The 14,998-nt window shown below is 39.9% G+C and overlaps 1 protein-coding gene across 1 annotated transcript in view; it reads left to right on the top strand.

Moving 5' to 3' along the window:
* FBXW4 (F-box and WD repeat domain containing 4) overlaps positions 1 to 14,998 on the top strand; it is a 216,438-nt gene that overhangs the window by 140,486 nt on the left and 60,954 nt on the right. Inside the window, exon 6 of the mRNA XM_073685282.1 lies at positions 7,158 to 7,223. Coding sequence (XP_073541383.1) covers positions 7,158 to 7,223 — 66 coding nt within the window. The remainder of the gene's footprint in view (positions 1 to 7,157; positions 7,224 to 14,998) is intronic.

The raw sequence follows: 14,998 nt of genomic DNA on the forward strand, positions 1-14,998 counted from the left end.
GATAAAATCTGCCTTGCGAAAAGGGAATGGTGTAAAATAAAGAAATAAACATTGCCGACTCTTGGAATTCTCCATTACACCAGATCCACACCGGACGACATCCAATAATATCCTCTGCATCATTCACCTGACATTGCCGTCAATCTATTGCCCAACGCAATCCTAGAAATCCCCTTTAAAAAAAAAAAGAAACCAACGCTAAAATAGATCCCAGGAGTACAGCTAGTAGTTAAATTCTCAAAGCCGTCTTCAGTCAATGTAATAAAAGCATGATACAACAGAATATGATAGCTAGTTCACATTACCGCACATGGTTCCAAGGTTAAATATTGGGCCAAGTGGGCAGTTTTAACTTTTTTTTTTTTTTCTCTTTAATTATTTTACGAATTTACTATTGAGCATTTTCCTGTCTGTGCAATTTAATTAAAAATGAGCTGCAAAAGCTAACGACTTAATAAGATTTTATATTACCTTTTGAGACTTCTAGAAAAAAAAAATCCAAGAGAATTAAGGCCTTTGGCTTTTTATGCCCCTTTTTTTTTTTTTCCCTGTGTCACACATACTCATGTAAGGCCAATCTTATCAAAAGAATAAAGAAGCAATTCTGTTGTATTAAAGAAGAGGAGCACTGGAGTGGAAAGATCAAGGTGGTGGGAAAACCACAGGTATCTTGGTGGGACAGAACGCCTTCACTAAACCAGCGGCTCAGTATGCACCTGGAGAAATGCGTTAAGACAATACGGGGAGGGAAACTCGTTTGGTTTTAGTCTGCTAACTGCAGACTGGATCAAGTAAGAGAGGCAAAAGCAGGGGGGCCCAGGGGTGAAGGGCCAGTGGGTTAGAGATATTAATCCCTACCGCAGGCCTACTGGGAGGTCAGATTTGCCAGAGTGGCAGGGATTAGAATTGGTTTCCTCCCCTCTTTCTTCGCTATTGACTTACCTTGATGCTAATTTAGACCCGTGGCAACAATCAAAGAGTGTTATTGCATACCTTCCAGAGGGGCGAACAGCCCTGCTCCACTCTTCTTTGTTTACATTTTTATTTTATTTTTTTTTAAAGCATCTTAAGAAGCAAATTGCTCCCAAGAATGATTTTGTGAGAGGCTGGTATGTTACTCACTACAGTAATTGGCTCTGGTAGTTATTAATGGATTACGGGGAAGAAAAAGAAAATAATGTATTACTTTTGTAGTAGCATGCTTCATGCTTTTCTCACATGTTTGAGCGCCAGTTGCTCCTGAAGAAGCCTTTTCTCATAAACAGTCTGAATTTTAAGAATTCTTTTTTTTTCTCCTCTTCTTCTACTTTTCACATGTAAAGCGCCATGGAATAAATGGCGCTATAATAATAATAATAATAGTTTTTGAATTCTAAAAATTGTATATTTTAGTTAATGGTCACATTATTTAAAGAAAAAAACTGATTATATATATATATAAACAGTACAGACCAAAAGTTTGGACACATCTTCTCATTTAAAGATTTTTCTGTATTTTTACGACTTTGAAAATTGTACATTCACACTGAAGGCATCAAAACTATGAATTAACACATGTGGAATTATATAGTTAACAAAAAAGTGTGAAACAACTGAAAATATGTCTTATATTCTAGGTTCTTCAAAGTAGCCACCTTTTGCTTTGATGACTGCTTTGCACACTCTTGGCATTCTCTTGATGAGCTTCAAGATGTAGTCACCGGAAATGGTTTTCACTTCACAGGTGTGCCCTGTCAGGTTTAATAAGTGGGATTTCTTGCCTTATAAATGGTGTTGGGAACATCAGTTGTGTTGTGCAGAAGTCTGGTGGATACACAGCTGATAGCCCTACTGAATAGACTGTTAGCTGCTTTTTTCTTGCCATAATACAAATTCTAAGTAAAGAAAAACAAGTGGCCATCATTACTTTAAGAAATGAAGGTCAGTCAGTGCGAAAAATTGGGAAAACTTTGAATGTGTCCCCAAGTGCAGTTGCAAAAACCATCAAGCGCTACAAAGAAACTGGCTCACAAGAGAACCGCACCAGGAAAGGAAGACCAAGAGTCACCTCTGCTTCTGAGGATAAGTTTATCCGAGTCACCAGCCTCAGAAATTACAGGTTAACAGCAGCTCAGATTAGAGACCAGGTCAATGCCACACAGAGTTCTAGCAGCAGACACATCTCTACAACAACTGTTAAGAGGAGACTTTGTGCAGCAGGCCTTCATGGTAAAATAGCTGCTAGGAAACCACTGCTAAGGACAGGCAACAAGCAGAAGAGACTTGTTTGGGCTAAAGAACACAATGAATGGACATTAGACCAGTGGAAATCTGTGCTTTTGGTCTGATGAGTCCAAATTTGAGATCTTTGGTTCCACCCACGGTGTCTCTGTGCGACGCAGAAAAGGTGAACGGATGGACTCTACATGCCTGGTTCCCACCGTGAAGCATGGAGGAGGAGGTGTGATGGTGTGGGGGTGCTTTGCTGGTGACACTGTTGGGGATTTATTCAAAATTGAAGGCATACTGAACCAGCATGGCTACCACAGCATCTTGCAGCGGCATGCTATTCCATCCGGTTTACGTTTAGTTGGACCATCATTTATTTTTCAACAGGACAATGACCCCAAACACACCTCCAGACTGTGTAAGGGCTATTTGACCAAGAAGGAGAGTGATGGGGTGCTACACCAGATGACCTGGCCTCCACAGTCACCAGACCTGAACCCAATCGAGATGGTTTGGGGTGAGCTGGACCGCAGAGTGAAGACAAAAGGGCTAACAAGTGCTAAGCATCTCTGGGAACTCCTTCAAGATTGTTGGAAGACCATTTCCGGTGACTACCTCTTGAAGCTCATCAAGAGAATGCCAAGAGCGTGCAAAGCAGTCATCAAAGCAAAAGGTGGCTACTTTGAAGAACCTAGAATATAAGACATATTTTCAGTTGTTTCACACTTTTTTGTTAACTATATAATTCCACATGTGTTAATTCATAGTTTTGATGCCTTCAGTGTGAATGTACAATTTTCAAAGTCATGAAAATACAGAAAAATCTTTAAATGAGAAGGTGTGTCCAAACTTTTGGTCTGTACTGTGTGTGTATATACATATATATATATATATATATATATATATATATATATATATGTGTATGTGTATATATATATATATATATATATATATATATATATATATATAAAATACATATACACAGTTGCGCTCAAATATGTACATACAACGGCAGAATTTTTCCTTTCTTGGCCTTGTTTCAGAGAATATAAATGATAGCAAAAAAACTTTTTCTCCACTCATGGTTATTGGTTGGGTGAAGCCATTTATTGTCAAACTACTGTGTTTTCTCTTTTTAAATCATAATGACAACCAAAAACATCCAAATCACCCTGATCAAAAGTTCACATACCCTGGTGATTTTGGCCTGATAACATGCACAGAATTTGACACAAATGGGCTTGAATGGCTACTAAAGGAAACATCCTCACCTGTGACCTGTTTGCTTGTAATCAGTGTGTGTGCATAAAAGCTGAGTGAGTTTCTGCGATCCAGACAGACTCTTGCATCTTTCATCCAGCCACTGATGTTTCTGGATTGTGAGTCATGGGGAAAGCAAAAGAATTGTCAACGGATCTACGGGAAAAGGTAGTTGAACTGTATAACACAGGAAAGGGATACAAAAAAATATCCAAGGAATTGATAATGCCAGTCAGCAGTGTTCAAACTGTGATTAACAAATGAAAAATCAGGGGCCACAACTGCCAGGAAAATTGTTTGGGATGCAAAGAAAAACGCTCAAATAACATCAGCTGAAATTCAGGACTCTCTGAAAACTAGTGGTGTGACTGTTTCAAGATGCACAAAAAGGAGGCACTTGAAGAAAAATGGGCTGCATGGTCGAGTCGCCAGAAGAAAGCCATTACTGCGCAAATGCCACAAAGTATCTCGCCTACAATACGCCAAACAGCTCAGAGACAAGCCTGAAAACTTCTGGAACAAGGTATAATTTGAAGTGATGAGAAAAAAATTTAACTTTTTGGCCACAACCATAAACGTTATATTTGGAGAGAAGTCAACAAGGCCTATGATGAAAGGAACCCCATTCCTACAGTAAAGCACGGAGGTGGATCGCTGATGTTTTAGGGTTGTGTGAGCTACAAAGGCACAGGAAACTTGGTAGAAGTTGAAGGAAAGATGAATGCAGTACGTTATCAGCAAATACTGGAGGCAAATTTGCACTCATCAGCCCGGAAGCTGCGCATGGGACGTACTTGGACGTTCCAACATAACAACGATCCAAAACACAAGGCCAAATCGACCTGTCATTAGCTACAGCAGAACAAAGTGAAGGTTCTGGAGGGGCCATCTCAGTCTCCTGACCTCAATATCATTGAGCCACTCTTGGGAGATCTCAAGCGCGCAGTTCATGCTAGACAGCCCAGGAATTTACAGGAACTGGAGGCTTTTTGCCAAGAAGAAAGGGCAGCTTTACCATCTGAGAAAATAAAGAACCTCATCCACAACTACCACAAAAGACTTCAAGCTGTCATTGATGTTAGAGGGGGCAATACATGGTATTAAGAACTGGGGTATGTGAACTTTTGATCAGGGTCATTTGAATGTTTTTGGTTGTCATTAAGACTTAAAAAGAGAAAACACAGTAGTTTGACAATAAATGGCTTCACCCAACCAATAACCATGAGGGGAGAAAAAGATTTTTTTGTTATCATTCATATTCTCTGAAACAAGGCCAAGAAAGGAAAAATTCTGCCGGGGTATGTAAACTTTTGTAAATGTGTGTGTATATGTATGTATATAATGTGTGTGTATATATATCTATATGTGTGTGTGTGTATATGTATATATATATATATATATATATATATATATATATAATATATAATATTTTTACTAGTTTTGCCACAATTCTGCTGTGGAGGTAGCAGTTATGTGGTTCTGTGCCATTTCCTTCCATCCAGCTGTCTTTAAGGTAATGCCAAAGTGCTACCAGAGCTGTGGAAGTCTCCACACATGCGCACACCCCCTTGAGACAGCCTCTCCCTTGATGACACTGCAATGTTTCGCCAGAAGCTGGGAGGAGAAACCATTCATTGGCGGAACTTCGCAGGAAATGGCCAGGCAGGGGACTTACGGGTCCTTTGATTGGAAAGCTTTTTTTTTTTTCCTGTGTTATCGAAAAAGTAGAGAACAACCGTATAACATTTTAAAAGTTTAATTTTGCTTCTTATTTGTAAGGCACTAGGGTAGTTAGATCCACAAGTTAGTGGATGCACTCGTGCATTATCATACATTTGGCTTGTGTCCAGACTGGGAAGAGAGTCTGAGAAATGATATGTTCTCCACCTTGCAATCCCCTCATGGAGTCGAAGACTTTTTCAGAGAGACTCGCAACATTGCTTCCCCGAAATAGTTCTGCACACAGAATTTAGATGTGAAACTTTACCAGTATGATCGACAAGGAGCACAGGACAGATGTGAAATTTGTAACACTAGTAAATGAGCCTGTGTCAGAGAAGTCAATGATCGGAAAGCACAGTCAAATCTGATGCTTTAGAACTGTTCTGTATATTTAAAGGGGTACTCACATCTATGTAAATGATGACTTATCACAAGGATATGCCATCACGTAGTGGTCTGAGGGACAAACCTCTCCTTCACAGTTTCTTTGGGGCATATTGCATTTCTGATTGCCTACTTCGACATGGCTACACTGAAGTGAATGGGAGACTTCCGCAAGGCTCTGATAACGCTACTTGATGATTACTTTGTGCAAAGTCAAGTTCAAGTATATGTATGCCCATATACACTTTGTGGGAAAATCTGGTTGATACAGAAATTTGAAGGTAATGGAGATCTCTGGTGGCATTTTTAAATGCATGTATTTTGGTCTAGAAATAAAAAATTCCAGTTAAGTTTTATTAGAAATGCTGAACCCTTTGGCTTTTACAACCTCTATGTATTACTGTGCATACCAAACTGCAGAATGAGTTAACAGTGAACCTGTCAGTGATCTCATCCTGGCTAGGTTTATAACCCTGATCTCTGCTTTGCTGAACTCTTCTAAGCTGATCTATGGCAAGTTAAAAGTTGAACATAGAAGATCGTCCATGAGAAGAGAGATCAGGGGTGTACTCCCAGCCACCAGGCATGCTCAATGACAGATTTGACTGTTAACTCATTCTGCAGTGTATATAGGCTAGCTTAAAAAAAACTGCCTACTAACTACATCTAGATGATTATTTAATTGATGAATTAATATTGAATAAAGTTTGGATGATTATCTGGTAAAAACAATTAGAGAAGAATAGAAGTGACCAAATGTCAACACATCAAAGAAATGTGGAAGACCTGGAATTAATATAATATACAAGTGCTTCTCACTAAATTAGAATATCAACAAAAAGTTATATTCCACTCAACTTTCCATTAATATGCTTGGATACAGCACTCTGAACAGCCAGCTTCTTTAGCAATGACCTTTTGTGGCTTACCCTCCTTGTGGAGTGTGTCAATTACTGCCTTCTGGACATCTGTCAAGTCAGCAGTCTTCCCCATGATTGTGGAGCCTACTGAAACAGACTAAGGGACCTTTTTAAATGCATCGGAAGCCTTTGCAGGTGTTTTTTTGTTAATTTTTCTAATTTACTGAGATAATGACTTTTGTGTTTTCATTGGCTGTAAGCCATATTCATCAACAGAAATAAACACTGGAAATAGATCACTCTGTGTGTAATGACTCTATATAATGAGTTTCACTTTTTGTATTGAAGAACTGAAATAAATTAACTTTTTGATGATATTCTAATTTAGTGAGAAGCACTTGTAGCCTTTTTTTCTCATTAAAATCCTTTTTGTAATGATAACTAAAGTCTATGTGTTATTAATTTAGTGTCTTCCAATTTTCTTTGGTGCGTTGATATCTGGTCACTTTGTTTTTTCTAATGTACACAGCCTGTAGAAGCCCAATGGTCAAGAATAGCATAGCTGCAAAGGAATCCTAATACCAAGCTATGTAAAAGACAGCGATATGGAGCATGAATTACTGATTATGCTATCGATCCAATCACTGAGCTCGCTGTAGGACAGGTGGTCCCCAGGATGTCTTCTGATGAGTAATGTTTTCCCCCCTTTCTGTGTCTTCACAGCTCCTTTGTTACTGGGACAGCCTGCTGCCACCATACATCACCGCTCAGGATTTGGGACCTTCAGAGGTAATATCTGTGTGTAATATCAGACATCTGTTTTCTGCCAACACATTCATAACATAAATGATCTTGCAGGAACCTTTTTCTTAATGTACTGTGTAAATTTTCTTAAAGACATCTAGTGACAGTGAAACTGATATAGCAATCTGGAATACGAGCAGATTAATTTCCTAATTCTGTTTTGGCATCTGATCACGTTATAAAGTTAGCCAAATCTAACACTATATTGGAGGAATCTGAGTTTAGCAGGCATAGCATACGAGGTTAAATTAACCAATTTTTCACACAGATTTTTTTTTTAGTATTGATTAATTTTTTCATTCATCCATTTTTCCATCAATATCATTTTTTTCTCCATTAAGCAACAGGATCTTTGTTATACTTATTGTAGGAAATAATACATGCAATATAAGTTGGGAACCAGATATCATTGCAAATGTCAAAAGTGCAACAAGGTAACATACGAAAACCTGCAATAGCGCTCAGAACCTCTTACAATGTCATTTGAGACTGCAGAGAAGGCCAATGTCCCCTTCCCCATAAGTCAAACATTTTTAGGAAGCTAAGACCTGTAATGCTATTTGGTGGAGCTGCTTTAGTTAACTCCATAGTAGTTCTTCCAGAACTTAGATTATCACCGGTAATTTGCTTTTCACGTCTAAACATGGTGGCTCTAAGTCTAGAGGGTCAGTAGTCCATTTTGGGTTCGCTAACTGGAGTTATTCCTAGACCTCCATAACTATGACTTTTTTTTTTGTTTGTTTTGTGCTGTGGGGCTTTTAAAAAGAACTTTCACCAGGTTTTTCCCATATAAAGTGGGCCAGCACCTGTAAGCCCTATGTGACAGTCTTCTGCCTATATGTCCCCAATGCGCTCTCCATAGAACAAAAAAATAGCTTTTATTATACTCACCTATGGGGAAGTCCGGTCTAATCGGCGTCGCTGTTCTTGATCCGACGCCTCCTCTCTTCTTGCTTCGTGTGGATGATGCGTTCTACTTCACCCACACAGTGTCCCCTGCATCGGGCTCCTACGCAGGTGCACTTCTCTCTGCCCTGCCGAGGGCAGAACAAACTCCTGTAATGTGCATGTGCGAGGAAAGGCCAAAGAGCGCCGGCGCATGCGCACCACAATACTTTGCTCTGCCCTCAGTGATGATGTAGAATGCATCATCCACATGAAGCAAGAAGAGAGGAGGCACCAGATCAAGAACGGCGACACCCACCGGAACGGACCGCCCTGTAGGTGAGTATAATAAATTTTTGTGTTATGTAGAGCACATTAGGGACATACTGACCACTTTCTAGAAGGCTGTATATGAGGATGTACAGGTGCTGACCCTACTTTATATGGGAAAAACCTGGTGACAGGTTCCCTTTTAAGAAGCGGTTGTCCAGTAATGGACAACTTTTTATTCATCTACTTTGAGGACAGAAGCCATGATGGTGGTAAGAAACTTTAATACAAATGGTAATACTGCTTATCTAATGACATTTACATTAAATCTGAGGATAATAACTGTGAATATTATAACATAGAGAAGGTTTACAGTAATATGCAAGAATCCTAATTAACCCCTTTCCGACATGTGCCGTACATGTATGGCACATGTCGTGTCTCTCCCTTTGGTGCGGGCTCCGGCGCTGAGCCCGCACCTTTCCGAGCACATGACAGCTGATCTGTACAGCTGTCGTGTGCCCCTAACAGCTGTGAGTGTGTCATGGGTGTGTCAGATGTAACAGACAGTTACAGTGACTCTGCAGCTGGCTGCAAAAGGTCACTTCGTTTGGCATTGCAGACGCCTTCTTAAATCCTTCTTACCTTAGGACCCAGCGGCTACCTCCCTCCTGCTCTGATTGACACCCTGGTCTGGGTGTTTAAATACTTTCAGTTTGCTGCAGGGAGTCGACGGTGATATTCACTTATTCCCTTGTGAAGGCTTGGAGCTATTGCAGTCGGTTTACTTCCTCTATGGTGCTTTGGAGGACTTTTGGTGTAATCTCTCTGGAGTCTGCTCAAGCTAAGTTTCTCCCCCTGTGTTTGTCTCCCTTGTTGTCTTTAGTTTATTGTGGGGACGGACCAGTGCTCATCCCCCCTTCCCTATCCAGTGCCTAGCTTTAGGGATTTACAGGGCTTTGATTTCCTGTTCGGTGATTGGTGTGGAACCAATATAGGGACGGTAGGGGAGGCAGGGTGATATTAGATCAGCCTAGGGGTCTCCACTCCCCCTTTCCCTAGTGTCTGGGCTCCCTTCCCCTCATCCCTTCGTGTTGCACTTAGTCTTTCCAACATTATGCATGACAGAGTGAAATCACGATCCACCCGCTGCTGTTAACCTGTTAAATGCCGCTGTTAATCTCTGACAGCGGCATTTAACATGGCCACAGCAGAAGGACGTCATAAGACCTGCCCATTGGCGCCCATATCACATGACCGTGGGTTGCCGATGGGTTGGCACGACAACCAGGGGTCTGCAGGAGACCCCTGCAGCTATCATTTCCGAGATCCTATGAGCGCTGCCCAGCGGTAGATACATATTTGGTATCGCTGTGTATAGAATTGCCCAATCTATCAATATATATAAAGAATCCAATCGGTAAACAGCGTAACGAGAAAAAAATCAAAACGCCAGAATTACGTTTTTTTGGTCGCCGCAACATTGCAATAAAATGCAATAACGGGTGATCAAAACATCGTATCTACCCCAAAATGAAATCAATAAAAACATCAGCTCGGCACGTAAAAAATAAGCCCTGACCCGGCCCTAGATCCTGAAAAATAGAGACGCTGCGGGTCTCGGAAAATGGCAACTTTTTTTTTAAATTATTTTTTAACTAACTTTTTGGATTTTTTTTTTTTCACCACTTAAATAAAATGAACCTATACATGTTTGGTGTCTACCAACTCGTAATGACCTGGAGAATTATAATTGTAGGTCAATTTTAGCATCTGGCAATCTGAGTCTGCCAAACTCAGAGCTCCTGTGACTTTCCAGTCTGGCATAGTGGAAGATCCTAAGCAGGGAACCTTCTTCTATAGTAGGTATATGCTCTACTAGGACATGTGGACTTTTCAATAAATTATTATTAGAACATGTATTTTTCGAGTGTATTAAAGGTTTTAATATCAGTTTAGATAGTTTGGAAAAAAGAAGGGCACGTTCTGCCTGTAACTACAGAAATACTGAAATAAAATATGCGGCTAAATGTGTAGGCAGCTGTTTCTTTAAGTTAAGATGAATTTTACCTAAAGTATGCGGCTGTGTCTGTATTCACTCCTGACTGACCAAAACAGGTGGGTTAGGAGTGTTTGGTGGGGGGCGAAATGACCTGGCAAAATCAGCAGACCCTTTTGAAGGGTACAGTATGTGGTCTCTACATGTACTGGGCAGGAATTCCAGATATATTGTCTTAGAAGCACTTGGCATTCAGAATGCATCCGCCATGTGATCTTTTTCCTACTTCAGTCAAAGAAGAAAGGTTGGAAAGTGTATTGGCAAATATGCAAATGTCTGTATAAAAGCTTCTAGGGTTCGATAGTATCAGTTTCAATGTGAGCCCAGCGATTTCTATTGTAAGGGATAGGTTTTATATTATAATGGTTGGAAGTCCACAACACCATATTACAGTAGTTTATAATGTTGCAGATCAACAATCGTATGCTTTTTGTTTGCTTTAAAAGGTTTTCCTTAGTGTAGACCATGAACTTTTAGTTGGTGGGTGGCCAATCCCTAAGGACCCCCACAATCATTAACTTGAACAGTAGAATATACATATGTATACAACAAATCAGTTTTTGGTTTCTTGACGACCCCTTTAAGTGTATGTACTATATAAAAACATATAGCGGTAGAACACTAATGAATACTCCACTTTAGCTGTATATGTTAAAATCGTGAGGTAGTTAGTTAACATTTTTTTATCAAAAAGTGCAAAAGCCATTCAAATATGACAAGGTGTACCTACATATGGGAGGTCCCTATCACTAATGTCCCACCTCTCGATGTGCCAAGGCAGGCTTCATCTGAGCTTGGGAAGTGAAAGGAAACAAGTCATAGCTCACAATTAAACCTTGTCTGGGAGGGATGTGTATATAATGGTGTTGATCCCTCGAGGGGGCCACAAATACGCTATGTGGCCAACATACAGACATATACATACACATGTATGTATACATACATGTATGTATATATTTGTGTATTGGCCATATAACATATTTGTGCAGCTGTACATTAATTTAATACTAAAGATGTGCAGCCATGGGCAAAAGATTCAAAGCTAACACAAATTTTGGTTTTCACAAAATGTATTGCTTCAGTTTTTATAGTAGCAAATTGAATTAACTAGATTGTTATGAAGGGTGATGAGCTGAATTGCAAAAAAATGCAAAGTGATTCCTTGCTATGAAAATTGGCTCAATCACAAAAAAAATTTCACTGAATTTCAGCCCTTGCCACAAAAAGTGACCTGCTTACATAATTTCAATCAACTTATCTTTAGCTCAGGAGAAAGTGTTATTGAGGACAAGGCAGCTGATATCACTTGTTCATGCTGATAGAATTGTAAAAGCAGACTCATTGCTTTAAAATGTGGCTGGTGCTTGATATCATTGTCCTCTTCTATTAACCATGGTTACCTTCAAGGAAACACGTACAGTCAACATTGTTTTGCATCAACATTGCTGCTTGTAAGATTGCCTCTAAATGAACCATTCATCGGATCATCAAGAACTTCAAAGAGAGAGAGATTCAATTACTGTGAAAAAAGCTTCAGTGCACCCAAGATGGTTCTGGCACTTGCTGGACTCTCTCCTAAAGAGAGGATTCGGCTACGGGATCGATTCAACACTATTGCAGAGCTTGCTCAGAAATGGCAGCAGGTTGGTGTTAGTTCTTCTGCACGCACAGTGAGATGAAGGTCTTTGGAGGCTTTTTCTTTTTCTGATGAAGCTCCCTTCAGACTGTTTGGGACATTTGGAAGAATGATTGCATAAGAAAAGGTGAGCGCTACCATGAGTACTGTGACATGTCAACAGAAAAACATCCTGAGACCTTTCGTGTGTGGGGTTGTTTTTTCATCTCAATTTTGTCTAAGAACATGGCAATGAATAAAGACTGAGATCTAAACAACTTATCCCAACGATCCAGGAGAAATGTGGTGATGAACAATGTCTTTTCCGTCATGATGGAGCATCACCGCAAATGACACCGCAAGAAAGGACCTGGAAACCATCTGCAGTGACTTTGAAGACTTAGGCAAGAAAGTGAAAGAATTGGGAGCGCAGGTGGTCTTCTCATCCATCCTCCCAGTGGATGGCCATGGAACAATGAGGTGGAATAAGATTCTACAGGTGAACAACTGGCTACGTCGATGGTGCCGTCAACAAGGATTTGGATTTCTGGATCACGGAATGAATTACCTATACGATGGACTACTTGCTAGAGATGGGGTGCACCTTACGAAGACTGGAAAACATGTATTTGGAAGTCGCCTTGCTACACTCATCAGAAGAGCTTTAAACTAGAACAATGTGGGAAGGGAAGCAAAAGGCCAGAAAAAGCCATACAGCTGACAAATACTACTGAGATCTCTGCTACTGGAAGTGGAAAGGAAGAACAAAGACAAAACAATTTAAATAATAAAAATATGGGAGGAAGAGAAACCAATCACAAACTAAAATGTTTTTATACAAATGCACAAAGCATGGGCAACAAACAAGGAGAATTGGAACTACTAATGCAGGAAAAGGAATATGATGTCATTGGAATCACTGAAACTTGGTGGGACGATACACATGATTGGAATAAAAGGCTAAAAGGATACAACTTATTTGCAAGAAACAGACTTGATAAACGAGGAGGAGGTGTTGCATTGTATGTTAGAAAAGCGTATATCTGCACAGAGATTGAAGCTTCAGAGACTGGGAGTTCTGTGGAAACTGTTTGGGTAAGAATACAAGGAGAGAACAACGGAAAGGACACCATTGTAGGCATTTACTACAGGCCACCTGGGCAATCTGAAGATATGGATGAACTCTTTATGTATCAAATGACCAAGTTCTCCAAAAAATATGACGTAGTGGTCATGGGAGATTTCAACTATCCAGACATTTGTTGGGAATCTCTCTCAAGTAAAACTAACAGGTCAAGCAAATTCTTATCCTCTCTTGCTGACAACTTTATCTTCCAAAAGGTAGGGGAGAAAACAAGGGGATCTGCTACTTTGGATCTAATCCTTATAAACAGGGAGGAAATGGTTGAGGAGGTAAAGGTGGCTGGGACCCTAGGAGGCAGCGATCATGCTATTATAGAATTTTGGATAACTAGAGGAGGAAGACATGTGAAGACTCAGACTTCAAGGTTAGATTTTAGAAAGGCAGATTTTAAGAGACTCAGAAAGAGAATAGGAGGGATCCAATGGCTGGATGTCCTTTAAGGACAAAAATGTCCAGGAAGAATGGGAAATTTTTAAAAATGAGATTCTCAAAGCACAATCGTTAACAATCCCGAAAAGTAGGAAGAATGGGAAGCATTTAAGGAAACCAGGATGGATGAACACAGAACTTAAACACATGCTAAAAAGAAAGAAAGAAATGTTTATTAAATGGAAAGAGGGAGGCATATCTAAAGAAGATTATAATGCAGTCTGCAGATCCTGCAGGGCACGTATCAGGTTAGCTAAAGCTGACAATGAATTAAGGCTTGCAAGAGATGTCAAAAGCAATAAAAAAGGATTTTGGGGGTATGTCAAAAGTAAAAGAAAAGTCAAAGATGCTATAGGATTTTTACAGGATGAAAATGGAGAAATGGTAAGAGAGGATGTTGAGAAGGCCGAACTTTTTAATTCCTATTTTGCATCTGTTTTCTCTCAGAAAGAAAATGTAACATCAACTGATCTTCACTGTCCTTTTAAAGGAATAGAGGAATCCAAGTTATCTGTAAACAGAAAGATTGTGAGGGAATATTTAGCTAACATAAATGAGTTCAAGTCTCCAGGTCCAGATGAATTACACCCCAGAGTACTGAAGGAGATCATAGAAGAAATTTTAGAACCACTCTCCATAATCTTTGAAAATTCTTGGAGAACAGGAGAAGTCCCAGAAGACTGGAGAAGAGCAAATGTTGTTCCTATCTTCAAAAAGGGGAAGAAGGTGGACCCAGGGAACTATAGGCCGGTGAGTCTGACTTCTATACCAGGAAAGATCTTTGAACAAATTATTAAACAACATGTATGTAAGTACATGGATAAGAATGAAGTGATTAACCAGAGTCAGCATGGGTTTGTAACTAACAAGTCATGTCAGACTAACTTAATTTCCTTCTATGATAGAATCACTGACTGGGTGGATCAGGGAAATGCTGTAGATATAGTATATCTTGACTTCAGCAAAGCATTTGACAAAGTATCTCACACCATCCTTATTGAAAAAATGACCAAGTATGCAATGGACCAGGCAACTGTTAGGTGGATTCATAACTGGCTTAGTGATCGGACTCAAAGGGTGGTTGTAAATGGCTTCACATCCAGCTGGATGAATGTCTCAAGTGGGGTACCACAGGGTTCCGTCCTGGGACCTGTATTGTTCAACATCTTTATCAATGATTTAGATGAAGGAATTGAGGGTAAACTGATTAAATTTGCTGATGACACAAAGCTAGGAGGGATAGCTAATACTAGAGAAGAGAGAGAGAGGATTCAAAAAGACCTAAATAAACTGGAGCAGTGGGCAGCAACCAACAGAATGGTTTTTAACAGGGAAAAATGCAAAGTACTACATCTGGG

This window comes from Phyllobates terribilis, unplaced genomic scaffold (assembly GCF_046119375.1).
Source record: "Phyllobates terribilis strain yellow unplaced genomic scaffold, ASM4611937v1 Scaffold_5__5_contigs__length_657084704, whole genome shotgun sequence".
Lineage (NCBI taxonomy): Eukaryota > Metazoa > Chordata > Amphibia > Anura > Dendrobatidae > Phyllobates > Phyllobates terribilis.